The following is a 16,716-nucleotide window of genomic DNA, read 5'->3' on the forward strand; positions in this document are numbered from 1 at the left end:
ACACAATGTTCCGCACCTAAAACAATTTGTCACAATATCCTCTGAATAGCAGGAATGATTACTTTGTCATAAGTCATAGAGTTCACAGCAGAGCTTTGGGCTCAGTATACTAACATGTTCAAATCACAAAGCCAAAGTGCTTTTTTTCAGCCATGATTATAGTTTGGCATAAAACAAAGTAAAGCAGACACTTTCTTTTCCCGCATACTTGTTATTATAAGTGTAGGTTGGCATTAGCAGTAGCTGGTATCAAATTGCCCATCTCACAGTCATTTTATTTCAGTGGCCACATAGGGCCCTTTGATCGCGGTCTAGCCTATGGAATGATAGCAGAAAATAATATAACAACAAATCCTTATTTTTCCCCCCTTTGACTTATTGGTATTAAGTATTGTGTTAAAATCGGACATTTTGGTAACGCATATTGTAAAACACGTACAAAAAAACACAGTTCTAGACAAACGTATCTAAAAAATTGCAGGTAATGTCTTTTTTTTTTTTTAGGATTTTCAATGTTTAATGACTTCAATTGTGTCTCATGGGCGGTATGTTCTTGACCATCCTTTGATGGCCCTGGTTTCAGTAAGGACGTTGCATACTATTGTGAATAATCCTCTACATTGTTTGTGTACTAGACATTTGCGCACTTGCTCCACTGCCACAAAAATGCAGTAGAACATTTGAAAAGCCCTTTTATGTTCTTTTCTCACTGCCTCTAGAGATTGGTGAATATAGCTATGTTAAATTTAGTACAAAAGCATTGTTCACTCCATCGTTAAAGCTAATAATAAAATCGTAAAATCCCTCTATGAATAAGTACATTTACATATAAAATTAATGTATTTTTCTGCCTTTTCCAATTCTTCTCAGTGACTGCTATCCCCTACGGTTTTCCCACAATTTTATCCTTCCGCGCGAGTGCTGTAAATAAATATGTACTTTAAGCTTTCTTGTTATTACTTGTCTGGAGTGATAAGGGTTAGAAAAGATACATTAGTCTGTATTTTTGTTTCCCCACTTCTATCTCGGGCTTTACATCTGTTGGCCGCTCTTCTGTCGACCTCCAGGGTGTTCGGGGGAAAGCTGAAATGAAAACTATGTCAACATCCTGCTCTCCGTAAGACTTCCTGCCCTGGGAGAGAGCGAGAGACTTTGTGTGTGTGTGTGTGTGTGTGTGTGTGTGTGTGTGTGTGTGTGTGTGTGTGTGTGTGTGTGTGTGTGTGTGTGTGTGTGTGTGTGTGTGTGTGTGTGTGTGTGTGTGTGTGTCCATGCTTGATTTTGAAGTTATTTCGCCAATGTGAGCTCGGTTGAATTTAACTCAACAATAAATGATGTGACGTGGACGGGTTGTCATCCGTGTTTTACTTTGTGTGTGATGTGACCAAGATTAAAACTGATCATAATATATAGTCAGATTTGTCATTTATGATTCTTATGTAGTGACTTTCCCTTTTTAGTTATCCCAAAACAACCCTTTTTTTTTAAATTAATTTTTTTTAAAGCTCATTACTGGATGTTTGCTTTTGTTATGATCTGCTTGTTTTTGCCCCATGTGAACATGGTGGTTTGCACTCTCGTCTCACAGCAAGCAGATCTGCCATCAAACACCCTCCCAGCCTTTCCGTGTGGAGTTTGCATGTTCTTTTTCCCATGCATAATTTCTCCTAGGTTTGAATGCATGTGTGTGTGGTTGTATTTGTCTGTGTGTTTCTCCTGTGATGGATTAGCGACCTGTCCAGGCTGTGTCCTGCCCCCACCCATAGTCACCCTGCACAGTTTACTTTCATAAATCAGTTTCTTCCCAGAATAAGTGTTAAGTTCAGCGTGACTGCTTATACTGTACAACTCTGATGGGAGATGCGCAGCGGAGCGCTTGCCGCTGAAATACCCGACTTTAATATTGACTGATCAACTCGAACATCCCTCAAAATGACATACCTGCTCCACTATTTGACTTCCAAAACCGCTGATGTAATTTCAGCCGAACGTGGCGAGTGAATGATTTACAGACTGACCCACACAGTGCAGACAGCTCAGGTAATGTGAGACTTCATAACTCAATCTGGATTATAGTAGATAGAAAGATACAAATAGATATTAGGATTTAAGTGACGTTTACAGGTTTGAATCTGGGCTGGGCCTGGCTGCTTGAAATTTGCATGTTCTTCCTGTGCTTTCTCCAGTGGACCGGCAACCTGGTCAGGGTGTCCTCTGCCTTTGCCCATACATTGGATAAAGCCGTAAGTCTTGAGGAGTCCTCATTGGCCTCATGCGATTCTGGACCATGCTCTTCTATGTATCTTGAAATAATTGTGTCCCCTTAAGCCAACAAAATGTCTTTGCCCAGTTGGTTTTCACCAGACTTTGAAAGCAATGACTTATCTTATTATCACAAACAACATAAAATGAAGCGCCAATCTTGAGATTTTTCCAACATGCTTAGTGAAGGCTCACTTTTTCAAAATGAAACTTTCCTTTGTATGTTATTTATATATATATTTGTTTGTGCCTTGATGACTGATACTGTGTGTTGGATGTAATCAAGCAGATAAGTGGAAACCAAAGCTGGTGTTGTCTCGAGGGTGAACACTGTTGCTTTGTTGATAATTCTGACCACATGGTTTGGTCGTGAGCAGACGCAGGTACCATCTCCAGACTCACTTACACACAATTGCAGAGCTCTAATTGTGTTGAACACTGTGATATCTTCATTTTTCAAACATGTTGACGGTTCAACTTTAAGGCTGTGGGAGTTCTGCGTTCGGATATTTGATACCGCTGTGGACATGGGTTGAATCCGGTTGTCCTTGTTAAACTGTTAAAAACCCCATTTCCTGTATTTCCTGGTTTATGAAACTCAGAGGAAGAAGATAAATCATATTTCAGGTGTTCTGAGCACAGCTGAGCTAACACAGCAGATTAGTTTGTTAGGAAAGCTCCTCTCGTGAAATGTCCACAACAGATTAGTGGGTTTTTTTAAAAATTTTGCTGCAAGGTTGAAAATGAATTTGTGTTGGTGGTGCATGTGTATTGTGCATAATCATCTGGTTATGTATGTATCTCTGGACGGCGCGTTAAATGTTTTTTGCATATATTTGAATGTATATTTTTAATTTAGCTGTGTGTGCCTGACTGTTTTGCATCCTTTCTGTATGTAAATATCTGTTTCTCTCTGTGTGTGTGTGTGGACCATACAGGCTTATCACAGACACATCCTTCATTCCCCTTCTGGCCCTGACCCTTTTAAACAACGCTCTATCTTTCTCTGGGAATCCCTCCATCCATCTCTTGCTCTCCATCAATCTTTCTATCTTTTTCCTCATCCATTCCCCTCGCTTTCTCCCCCCACCCCCAAACTACTCGAGATGGAGGGAGAGATGGAAAGTTACAGCAAGAGAGAGAGAGATACAGAGAGAGATGATCCTGTCTTTTTCAACCTTCTTCTTATTCCATCAAGCATACATCTTGGCTCAAAATTCAACAATAACACATCCATCACACGCACACATAAGCACACACATATAACAAGGCAGGCAGTGCAGAGTCATCTTCCACTGTGACAGAAAAAAGCAAATAAAGTTTTCTTCATAATGCAATTTGAAACCTTTATAAGATAGAAGGAATATCCTGTCAGCATGAGCCTTTGGAAATCAGGTGAAGTGTGGCCACTTCCTCTATAAAGTCAATGTAAAGTCACATCATTATGGTTTTCCAGCTTCATGATGAGCACGGTTCTGTGTCCAGTTCTGTAAACCCTTCACGTGTTTGGCAAAGGTGGTTTAGATGAAATTAAATATAAAAAAAAAAGGCTTATGATGAGCTTCTATAGCTGCATCAAGCTTTGGCAGGGGGTTTGTTTTGCTCAGTGATCATAGAAATTGGTCATCATGCAAACTTCTCTTCGACTTGCTTGCCTGCAGGTTCAAACCATCTCTATGTGTCGAGTTGTCACCTCAGTATGATCTACTTGAGCTTTTCCCTTGTTCATACTCTCATTGCCACCACTGTGGGCCTTTGAGTTGGACCCCTCAAACCTTTGAACACTCCTGAGTGCCACATAAAGGCTCCTCGCTGCTTTTCTGAATGGGATAAATGTAGTGGACACATTTCACAGTGCTACCATGCACGCATGGCCAATTAAAGATTTTCTCTTTTCTTTCCATTTTGTTTCATACTGGCTTCTCATTTTCGAGTTGGTATCTAAAAGCGGCTTCTCTGGCAATGACACCACCTTGTTTTCTCTGAGCAAATGTGTACATTTTGACAGCGTTATAATTTAGAGCCGGTGTGGCTGCAAATCCCCTGAGACATCTGGTTAACAGAGCGAAGATGGGGGACAAGAAAGGCCAACAGACAGAAAGACACACGGACGGACGGGCAGGTTACCACAGTTATCAGAGCAGAGAGAAGAGAATGGAAGGTGACGAACCTGAGTAGGTGTGTGTGTATGTGAGAGTGTGTGTGTGCGTGCGTGGCAGTCACAGACCCCCATAGGCACACAATCATTGTGTCCTTGTCATTCAGTGATACTGAAATGTGAACCCCCGTCTTTATCCAGCCCTCTCCATTTCTGTTATCTCACCTTTTTGTTCAACATAAAAGGTGAGAGAGAAAAATTGTTACCACCAGCTGAAAGCAGAGTCGCACTCAACAATCTGATATTTTTCCAAGAAATAATTTTGATGTTTAGTGGAAGTTGCTGTGAGAGATAATACAGACACTGAGACCCTGTGAAAGTCCCGGAAGTACATCTTATTGAAATTTCCTTCTGCTGCCTCTTGTATTACTTGGTAACTTCATGAAGGCGTCTTTCTTAGTACCCTGATAATTCAATTGTGGAAATATTTTTTTTTTTCGCCCTGCAATGGTTGCCCGGGATCTCAAAATTGCTTCTCACGTCCTGGAAATCCTCAGTGATTCTAATAGGTCTGCCATTCTGTTCATCAATAGCAGTTTCCCTAGTCGGGGCAAACAACCACGGCAATCAGAGCTTGGTAAACGTATGAGTGACATCAGAAGTCTCACAAAAGGGTAGATATGCAGTGAAAAACGGCACAAGATATCTTCTAATAGAGAGATAATTCAGTTTACATACAGGTAAAATGGCAGGTTTGAAGAAATATCTCCCATATCAGAAAATAACATTGAAAGCTAATTCATTTTTTAGTGTTTGTCTCCTGTTGTGAAGCTGCGTCTGAAATGCCTCTGCAGACAAATGAAGTGATGCAGGTAAATACAATTGCTCTAATAAAATGAAAATTTGACATCGCTAAATGTATGAAGTGCTCAGCTACTGTTTGCAAGGGTCTATGCCCCCTTACTTCAACCAGGATTCAAACCTGATCCCCCACATTCATATTTCCTTTTTACACTGGAGGACCAAAACCAAACAGTAAATCTGGGGGGAAAAAATTCTTTAGAAATTTCCCGATATTCTGTTAATCGGACACGCAAAACCGATAAGACGCTTAAGGTATTAGCCGTCACAAAAACAAGGTAAAATGACACTTTTAGGATTGCACAGTCTCCCACTCGCATTTGCGTTGCGAGCCTCTTCCAGGTCGCGGAGCAAAACCTTCGAATAAGCAGGATGTTGGCGTGACTTGCTTGGCAGGAGCCAGAGGCAGTAGGTGTAAAACGGCGTGGAGAAGAACCATAGAAAATATGCTCATGAAAACAACTGTGTGGAGCTCGCATTACGGCCTTAACTGAGATAATTCTGGCATCTGAAAGCATCTGGTGGATCCTTTTCTTCTCATCCCTGTGATGGATGCATGGATTGGTATATTCAGGAGGCATTAGCGTGGAGAGAGCTTGCATGCTGTTGCTTTGAGAACATTTACCGTTCGCCTGTTGCCTGGGTTGAGTATGAGCGAACAAAGGAGTTGAACCTACTCTCTGCTGACTAAGCTCTTTGAAACCCCGGCCAAATGTCATACTTTAAATCTTCAGATATGTATGCATGTGCTAAAAGTTATATAGTCTTTGTATTGTCATGGCAGAGCACAGAGAGGGAGTCAAGCTCATTTTGAAACAGACTCAAGAAGTTGACATTGTGATGATATTTAGATGACTACAGTGGAGTGAATTACTTCAACTATTACTAATGCAAAAGATGTTACCTTCCTCAGTGCATTTTCCCCAAATGCAGCAGCTCCTGTGAGCTCGACTGCAAATTGGAATACTGAGGCAAGCCGCATAATCCTCCTACTCATTTTCATTTACATCTTCTTTTTTTTTTTTTTTTGTAAACTCTTCAGATACTTGTTTCCGACTTTAAATAGTTCTGGCCAATCACACTTAATTGGGAAGAATCATTTTTGCAACAGACTGCCCCAAGTGCAATGAACAAGAAAATTACCCCCCCCCCCCGCCCCCCCCCCCGCACTCATGCTTTAACACCGTTCTGCCAAACAGATGAATTCCTAGTTAGCTGTCAGCTACACTCAGATTAATTAGTGTCCGTTTGGTGGAGACATATGAGGTTATTTAGAGCTATAACTGAGGAAATGGAGAAATTTGAAGAGAAGGTGGTTGACCAAGACCTTGTACTGAATAGAAAAGCATCACTTCTGTGCAAAGACATGTGTGTATTCCATTCTGATATATTCCTTACGATTTATTTTTTTTTTTACATATTCTTTAACTCTCAAAAAAAAAATATATACAAACCAAATTAAGTAGCTGCTTCTTGGTTATTGTGGTCATGTCCATTGAAATTGAGTGGATTTTCTGAATGCACATGTGACAAAATCAACAATCTTCTGTTTAAACAATCTATTTTGTAGAAATTGCATTTTTTTCTCTCATTAGCTGAAGCTGAAGTTAAATGTACTGTACACAATGGATTATGATATATGGCTCTGGATAAATGTGAGGAATGTATTTTGAGGTAATTGTTTTTTCATGGGGAACTTTGCACTTCATAGCCGTGGCAACAGAAAGCTTGATGCTTTGTGCTTCAGGTGAAGTTTTGAGCAGTCTGAACACCTGACTCAGAAGTAACGGCTCAACAGTTTGTAAGACTGTATTTACCCACTCCATATATGTATCTATCGCATCTTCTTTACTCCTTTTACCCAACTTGGGGGTCACAAGGGGGGGTGGAGCTGATCCAAAGGTGATTATGGGCAAAAAGGCAGGGTCCACCCTGGACTTGTCAATAATCCATCACAGAGTAAATGCATACAGACAACAGACACACTCTCGTTGTCTTTGGAGGCACCAAACAACCCTCAAAGCTCAGGCTTGAACAGGGGACGCCAACTGTGCCATCTTTCAATACGTTTGGGGACGTATCATTATCAACCACTATTGCCGTAGTTGGGTTAGGTACACAACTATGAGACAGTAATTCCATTGTATTAATACAGGCTTCACTGCGACTGTGCTCTATGGCGAATTAGCCGTGTACGCAATAGATGCTTCTACTCAAACACAGTGAGAATATTCATCTGGGATCTCGTCTTCTTTTTCATTAAAGCTCCGTGTTATTGAAATCTGGGCCTCCTAAGTGGTGGGGTCTTCTCAGATATCATAACTGAAAGGTTTCAAGGCATGTGTTTGACCGAGTGTGTACGTGGAGTGTTGTGAGTGTGCGTGGGAGAATGTGTACACATGTGTGAGAGAGACTTCGGGTGTCTCAGATGTTCTTCACAGTTCATCAGTGTTGACATCTGGCCAAACAGCTGGACAGACACACACACACGCACGCACGCACACGCGCACGCACGCACGCACGCACGCACACACACACACACACACACAGTCCACACTTTCGTCAGAGTTCTTCGTCTTTGCTTTTCTTACACTTTTCCCATCTTCATTCTCTCCCTTCGTGTCCACTGTGCCTGACAGATACTGAGACAGATACTTTTGTGTGTTTGTGTTAAAGACTTGTGTGTAGGTGCAGGTGTTGTTTAAGCTTAAAAGAATCGTGTAGTAGGACTGAACTGTCCTAAACAAATTCTATTCATGTGCTTGTCCGTGTGCGTCTTCCAGACAGGAAACGTGAACCATATGTACAGTATGTTAAGCATTCCAGAACTTTAAACAACACAACCTTATCATTCTCCATCGGCACTGTATAGAAGTTTTTACTATGGGAACTACACGGATCAGTTATGAGCACATCACTCATGCTGCGCTTCTGTCATGATGACGTGTGGACGTAAATACCAATTGAACCTCGGTGCCTCCCGATGTTATGTTTGACTTCGTTTTTATTTGTTTTATTTTTATTTTATATCCTATTACAGCTGAGTTTGATTCCAGGCTCCACAACCTAACGTGGATGAAGCAGGTTCAGAAGATAGATGTCCATGGTCTCTCAGAGATGATCTGATTACATTTTGATCGCTAAAGGTTATACTGGAAGTCAAGGTCTCTCTGAAACAGCTTTACCGTCCGTCGCTGGACAAACACAGATGGACATTTTTACAAGTGTCAGCAAAATCACTGACGTGGTGCCAATATGTAATATGTGATATTTTTTTGTCTCTTATTGTCTTTAGGTTTTGGACTCTTTAATAGATGTAACTCTTTGTATGTTATTTTATAGAAATTTGGGGCAGTAATTTCGGTTCAATGGTCGATTGGTTAATTGTATAATAAAGTAAATAGATTGCAAATACCCAAAAGAAATATTAGAAAGCACAATTATAATGGCTTGACCTAAAATGCTGTTGCAGGAATTATAGTATGCTAACATTTTCAACAAGGAGCTAAAACTTTAGGTGTGTTTACACTGAAATAACATTATAGTATTCTGTGTGGGTCGTTTTCAGTTATGTTTTTATATTAATTTTTTCAAGGTCCACAATCAGTGGTTCAAATTATTGGAAATATCTGGACAGAAAGGAAGATTGCCAACATAAATGTTTATCAAAAACCTTTTCATCTAGTAGTATTGATCATTCTCAGTCTTGTGTGAGTGAAAGCCAATAATTGTGCTCTCAATTAATATTTAATCAAAAAGTCAATTGAATGGGGTTGTTGCTGTTTTGGCGGTGAATTATGTTAATGCTTTAGACTCTACTGAAAATACACCCAGATTAAATAAGTTGGATGACATGAAACCCCTGCCCTCCCCCTCATGTTCTCGGCGAATTACTCATAACCTCAGTACAACAGGAATCCAAGCATTAGTTGGCTCATTTGGAATAAGACCACACGGAGGAACTGTCATCTTTTTAATGATTTGAAATACAAAACCTGAATGCAAAGCAGGATGAGCAGGATGTGCTGGTTGTTCCCAATAACCCTCAGTGCAGCTCTTTGGTGATTGAACATGTTTTCTGGGGTTATTTTATTTTTGCTTTGAAGAAGAAATCCTGCTTTGATCAGGTCTGATTTTGTGATTGGTGAACATTCTGTCACACACCAAACTTTCTGTAAAATGAGCGTGTAATCTGTCAGCATCATCATCTCTAAAACGTTGTTGTCCATAACAATATGCATGTACACCTTTCGAATAACAGATTGGACCCCTTTACACCATTTTTTTTCGGCTCTGCTTTTATTCTCTGTGTTAAAGCTTTTAACAAGATGCGCTCTTATTTATATAGCACCGGTATCGATTAACCCATCTTCTGTCTTCTATACTCTCTTTATCCAAGTTATTGACGCAGCAAATTGAACCAAACCCCTTTACTGGCTATGCAAAGGAGAGTGTGCATCACTGATATATATATATATATATATATATCAGTTTTTTGTTCACCCCACAGAGAAAGAATGCTGCATCTATTTCAGAGAAATGCAGTTAGCTTCATATCCTGTATTTTTCCTTGTGTAATTGAATGTCTGTGTTTCTTTCCCAGGGCTGTTTCCAGCTGTGCTGAATCTGGCTACTATGGCAGATATATCAGCGAATGCCACCTGTGGTTTAGACCGTCCAGAGATGGTCTGCAAACTGGTGGAACACGTACCAGGGCAGCCCGTGAGAAATCCACAGTGTCGTACCTGCTACCAAAAAAGTCCAAAACCATTTGGTGAGAATATTTCGCACCCTGACAAGATCGTTCCAGTTATCCTTTTATCTGTTATTATCTTGAGTCAAAAATACTTAATGAATGAACTGAGGATACAATCAGACGATTACTCTGTGGAACATGCAAACACACTGGACTGATTACCAGGCCATCACAGAACAAACACACACACATTCACACCTCCAGGCAATTTAGAGGTGACGATACCCTCAGATGGCCATTGTTTGAGTGTGGAGGGAGATTGTGGTACCCAGAGAAAACCCCTATAAACTGGAGGGGGGGGGGGGGCAACATACACTCCACACAGGACAGTGAAATAGCATAATAGGCCTGCAATTAAATCAACCAGCCATGCTTTCAAATAACAGAAACTATTTGGGATTCAAGCATTCAGCCACTAACTAGTTTCCAAAGAGATTTTTATCAAGAAGCTGTGTTTTTTGCCACGATCCACGACTCACTGCTCTTTTAATTGGGTAAATTGGGAATCTGGGAATTTTTGAATATACAGCCACTATCTATCTTGAAAGAAATCTCTTACTGTTTATATATATATATATATATATATATATATATATATATATATATATATATATATATATATATATATATATATATATAGTTTACAAGTAATTCAATGTACTCTTAGGAAGAAATACTCTTTTCTCAGGCAAAAGTTTAGGGAAAAAAAGCTATATAAATGTCATTAGCAAACGTATAACTCTTACATTTTACTTCCTGTAATTGTCACTGTTTTTAAAGAAATGCCATATAATTCATAGGTGCCAGTCAATGTGAAACATACATTTTTGCCTTGAATCTTCATTCCTCCACCATCAAACAATCTGGCACACACAGCCTACACAACAGTTTGTGCATTGTGACCTTTGCTTTATGATAAACTAATGTTGTGTTTTATCTGCCTGCTCCATAAGAGCTATTGTGCGGAGTAGTAACAGCACAGAGTGGATCCTGCAAAGGGGTGACATTTTTTATTTTCCGAGAGAAACACAATCATGTAAAATGGAAAGAAATTCAGTTATTCTTTCTTGTACAAGGTGCTTTTGTTACCTGGCCACGAAATGCTGAAATGCCAGGGTGGAAAAAAAAAAAGAGCAACTCTGGCTTCAAGAGGAAAAATATTTCAAAATAATTAAAACTAAAATAGACAATATGCTCCCCCATACTTTTCTGTTTTGTAGCATTTTCTTTCTGCTTGTGTGCACAGAGCGCCACCCCATTGAGTTTGCCATAGATGGAACTAACCGTTGGTGGCAAAGTCCCTCCATTAAAAATGGGATGGACTACCACTATGTGACCATCACACTCGACTTAAAACAGGTAAAAAAAAACACACACATGCACGTATGTTTCTTAATTTTCTTTTACCATGTGCTTTACTGTAATGCAATACTACAGCATTTGTTGTATTCTTTTTTTTATTTGTTTGCATTACTAAGTAAAAACACTGCTCCATGCTGCACAAAGAAGCTTCCACAACAAACGTGTACATATGCAAGTGCGAGTGAATATTTCAGTGTCAGAAAGCTGTTTGATCTGGAATCAAACAGCTTTATGAGTAAATTAATAATCACCCTGCACAGTGAACACACCTCCATCATCTCAGATATTGACTTATGCACGCATGCATGTGAACAGGTGTGATGTATATTGTAATTATTGTGAGCGTGCACATGAATGCATTCGGACGTGTTGTCACAAGCACACATGCACAGTGAAGCAGTAGTCTTTTATTTAACACTTCCACATACAATGAGAACGTTCACATTTTAACACAGGCGTGTGTCTGATGTTGCTTCTCCGATGCTGAAGTGACGGTGGATTCAACATTTATTTCTTTGGTGTTAAGCTGCCATGATTTTTGCCATTATTTTTGTTTTGTTATTGATTTCTTTTCTTTTTCTTTTATCAATCGATCAAGACTGTGAAAATAAATTCAAAATTGAGTTGGGAGACTATATTTTGCATTCTGAATTCACTCAATCTTCACACTTACTGCATTGAATGGTGAGTTTGAGTGCTGAGTTTGTGCTGTGATGGACTGGTGACCTGTCCGGCGTGAACTCCGTGGGTGGACTTTAAAGTCATATTGCTTCTAAGACGTGGTCTCAGCGACAGGATTGGCCCCCGAACCTCCCAGTCTGCTTATTGAATATATCAATCCCTGTCCATATATTGAAACACAGTCCTTTGTACTTGCTTTTCCTTCTTGTAATAACATTTGGGCGCTCACCTCTCTTATTAATCAGGTGATTCATCTGTCAATTAATCCTGAACAAAATGATGCTTCTCTTTCAGGTTATCAAGTTATCATTAATTCTGCTTTAATTTAAGATCATAGTTCTGTTTTTTTTTTGTTTTTGTTTTTTTTGCAATGTCTAGGTTGAATTTTGAATTTATAATGGGACAAATGATGATCTGCAATCGACTCTACTGTTATTTAATTATTTCTTGTGCTCCATCCGTCTGTGTCTGTGTTCCTTCCAACAGCCCAAACAGATAGATTTGCTGATATTAAATTGACAGGGAGGTGTGAGTTGTGTGTGATATTGGCCCTCTGTGTTTGCCCCGTGATGGACTGTCCAGGTTGCACCATGCCTTCGCTCATAGTCACCTGGGATCTACTCCAGCAATCTGGGACCCTGAATTGGATAAAGCGGCTTAGAGGACAGATAGATGGATGGGATATTGAGAGTGGTGGACACCACACTGAGAACCAGTCCCAGACATTTTGCTGTTAAAAAAAAAAGAAAAAAAAGAAAAAAGGATGATGATTTTGAAATTGAATCTCTTTTTGCAAAATTCTACTTGTTGGGTTTTTTTTCTTTGAAGCAAAAACATGAAGCAACTGTGCTATCAGTCGTTTAATCGTCACTCGTGCCTCTTTTGAAATATGGGTTCCCATTTTTTGGGACTTGAACACTTTGGCAGGAATCTTTGCGATCAAGAGGAAGTGTACTGGCATGGGATGATTTAGGACATTTCGCCTAGTTTAGTAGTGTGATTTCACAGAGTGGGCTGCCAGGTTATAATTATATGGATGTCATGAGACTGAAACTCCGCTGAGAGATTTATTTTATGAGAAGCCCCTCGTTTAAAGAAGCCCGTCAGAAATTGCTCAGAAGCTTCAAAACAGATTGATTTTAGGCAAATGATAAAAACACCAATAATCTGGGAAAATACCAACAGGGATTGATGAAAACAAATAATAAAGCATTTGTGAAAATTCAAATGAAGAAAGACTTTGAACTTTTATTCAGTTTTTGACTATTTTCCATTCATCTTAGTACATCTTGTTTCGTGGTCTCAGTGGATCAACCACCATTTCTCACCGTGAAATTAAATCTATGGCAAAATTTGTATCAAGGTCAAAGGTGAAAAAAAGTAGGAAGTAAAGGTTGAAAAAGGAATAAGCACCAGAAAATAAAAGAATGTGAAAATACGCTTTCTGATACCTCAGATGAAGAAACTCAATAACAAGACACTAAAAAGTTAAGCAAAACACACATTTTTCAGTATGATAAAGTGTATGAAATGAAGAATCATACAAATAGAAATGTCGGTACCAGCACAGAATCTGGACCCATTGAGGGAGGGGAAACTTGTTTGTTTTAATTCCTCTAGTTGAACAATTCAATCTTATCTCCCAGACTTTGAAAAAGTACTAAATTAACAACTGAAATAATTTGCTGCTATTGTTTGGGTGCAAACATGGAATCGCCCAAACAGTTCTTCACAGTTTGTCACACTAACAAAATACATCCCAAAGCTTTCTGAATGGTAAGCCAACTTTGTTGTAAAATGTTCTTCTTTATGAGTTAATTATCATGATGGTGTTACATATTCAGTGAAGTATTCTGGTTAAAACCATCCAGAGCTTTCGAGATCAGCAGTTTTATTTGGAACACAGTTCTCTCAGTCACAGGAAGCCAGTAAAAAGACCCGCACTGATGTGGTCCACTTTCTTGGTCTTTGTGAGGACGAGAGCAGCAGCGTTCTGAATGGCTGTCTGATAGGTTTTTTTTTATTTTATTGAATTTTTTTTAAGGAAGACCAGTGAAGACTGGGTCACAATGGTCCAGTCTACTGAAGATAATGCATTAATTAGTTTCTCTCCATCTTGCCGAGACATCGGTCCTATAAATCTTGCTATACGCTTTGTGGAGAGTAAGAAGTCTCTGTCAGGCTCAGCTCGATGTCCGCACCAAGGTTTCCGGCTTTTTCCACTGCTTTTTAACCTCACAGATTGAAGGATGTTTATCTGCATTTGTTTTACATTTTCAGTAGCCAGTTAAATGTGCTAAATGTGTTTCACACGCTTCCCACCAGTTTCAACTGTTAGGAAACACTCTTGAGTGCAGGATGAGCCATCAGACAATTAACAGGAGGAGAGGATGTCTGAATTCAATGTGGGAAAATAAGTATTTGGCACAGACTACGAGATTAATCAACAAGTAAATGGGCTTTACTTTTACAGCACATTTTACTGCTTCAGCAGTTACAACGCTGTACATGACGAAGGGGGTTCGAGTTCCATTCACCTGTCATTCACTCTCCGTGGCAGCTGCCATGTAACATGGAGGGTGAGGTGTAGAGGGTGAGACGGGGGAGGTTCAGAATGAACTGAGCCGCAGACATCCCATGAAGACGGCGTGAAACCTGGAGAAAGTATTCGTGAGTCTGAGTTTAAAGTTCCACAGTGTTGTCCTGGGTTGTTGCAGGGTTTAGTTGTTGTGTAGGATCTGTCTTTTCTGTCACATGTAACGTATGAGCACCCATGAACTGTATTTGGCCCTGCTGCCGCTGCTGCCGCTGCCGCCGCTGCCGCCGCCGCTGCTTTTATTCTGTTTGACTGCGAGGAAACTAAATAGGTGTTGCTGTGAGGCTTATTGAAATCAAACTGCTAACAAAGAGAGCTGCACTGTGTTCATGGTGCCCTCGGAAAATGATGATGATCGCGGTAATGGCTATAATAGAAATTGTCCTAGGTGCTGTTACCATCAGTGTTTTCCCAAAGCGGGGAGTGAAACCTGCGAACTGGCACATTTCCACCAAAAATAAATTGCAGCGGAAAATGCAAAGTGACTTCACTGCCGATGTGGCGAAGCCCCCAAAGAACAGAGGCTTCAAATTATAGCCACAGGGTTTATCCACCCAGGAGCAGAATTCTACAGAGGCATGGGGGGAAAAAAATTAAATAACTGAGAGTGTCAACATGTCTTCTTTCCATGATGCAGTTTTTCGATTCTGATCTTTTCCATAATAACACAGAGAGACACAGACAAATGTAACTGTACGATTCCACTTCTCTAAATGTAATGTGTCGAGGAAAACAAGAATCCATCATAACAAACAGAGTCGGATTCAAATTCTGAAGCAACATGTGATAATTGCATTTTCCCTATTATGCCTTTGTAATTGAATTCAGAGACAGAGGTAGAACAGAGAAATAGAAAGAGGCCAAACTGAGGTGAGATTCATCGATTTATTTCTTTATTTCTGCCAACCATCACATACGTGCAACATCATTATGCCCCCGGTGCAGGAAGTCGAGCAACAGATATCTTGACATGTTAATGACTTTGGGCCCATCAATCAAACCTTTCACCGCTGTGCCACAGCAGCTGAATAAATATTCAGCCTTAAATGTTTCCGCAAACACAATTTCACACCTGTCTCTGAAGTGGTATGGCCTCTGAATGCATTTGCCTGGTTAGTCACGTTCACTCACTCGCACGCCGCTACCTCTGTGTCAATGCACGCAGCGGATGATTAACGCACGCACATTATTGCTTCTTCTTATTCACCGTCGAAGGTTTATCGAGTTACCAAAGAATGATTATAAGCATTGACAGCTTGATGAGAAAGCTGCACTGTAGTCCTCCTGATGCGCTATATGTTAAGGAGCTCATGTTATTTTAATGATAGTGTGACATACGCGCCGCCGAATGATTCTCACGTATGACAAAGGCAGACATTCGGTTTTGCATCAACATCAGCTACGTAATATACATGATTACCACATATTTCCACGAGAGTTCTTATATACTTCCATCACAGTTGCAAAGCAGTTCCGTCACCTTGTAGATAAAGTTCTTTTTTGTTAGTTTTCATCAGAGCAGCAAATGGGACAACATGGCCTGTTTGATGCTGTCATGAGCACAAGAGAAGTTTTTTGCATTTACAGTATTTTTTCCGCATCTTGGAGATCCTGTGCAACTAATGAAATGAATGAATAAAAACATGGATTGATAACTTTGATATACTCAGTGACATTAAGATCATTATCAAAAACGATAGAAATATTGATTGAGTGCGAGGACCCTCCCGTTCTGCGGGGTAAAAGCAATACTTAAACGTAATGCATTAAGACGACCGTCGACCCGACTATCGCCAGGAAGTTTTCAGTATTACAATAATGTGAAGAAATTAAATACAGCAACATGAGATGACTTTTTTTTTTTACGAACAGCTTCACCTGAAAACAACAATTTAAAGTGATTTATTACTGCACTTGTTCATCCGGCACATTATGAGAACACACCTGGTTCGCAACGATCACTTATATATCAAAGGCTGTTAATGTCGGCGATTGTGTGAGTGTGTGTGTGTGTGTGTGTGTGTGTGTGTGTGTGTGTGTGTGTGTGTGTGTGTGCGGGCTTCAGGGGGCATTTTGTGTATACGTCTGTGTGAGTTTTGATCA

At 40.0% G+C, this 16,716-nt stretch overlaps 1 protein-coding gene across 1 annotated transcript in view; it reads left to right on the top strand.

Annotated features, from left to right (window-relative positions):
* The window catches only part of lama2 (laminin, alpha 2), a 194,450-nt gene that overhangs the window by 27,217 nt on the left and 150,517 nt on the right, over positions 1-16,716 (top strand). Inside the window, exons 2-3 of the mRNA XM_080490875.1 lie at positions 9,822-9,992; positions 11,221-11,333. Of these exons, the coding sequence (XP_080347001.1) occupies positions 9,822-9,992; positions 11,221-11,333 (284 nt within the window). The remainder of the gene's footprint in view (positions 1-9,821; positions 9,993-11,220; positions 11,334-16,716) is intronic.

Source organism: Lipophrys pholis (genome assembly GCF_963383615.2).
Source record: "Lipophrys pholis genome assembly, chromosome: 21".
Classification (NCBI taxonomy): domain Eukaryota; kingdom Metazoa; phylum Chordata; class Actinopteri; order Blenniiformes; family Blenniidae; genus Lipophrys; species Lipophrys pholis.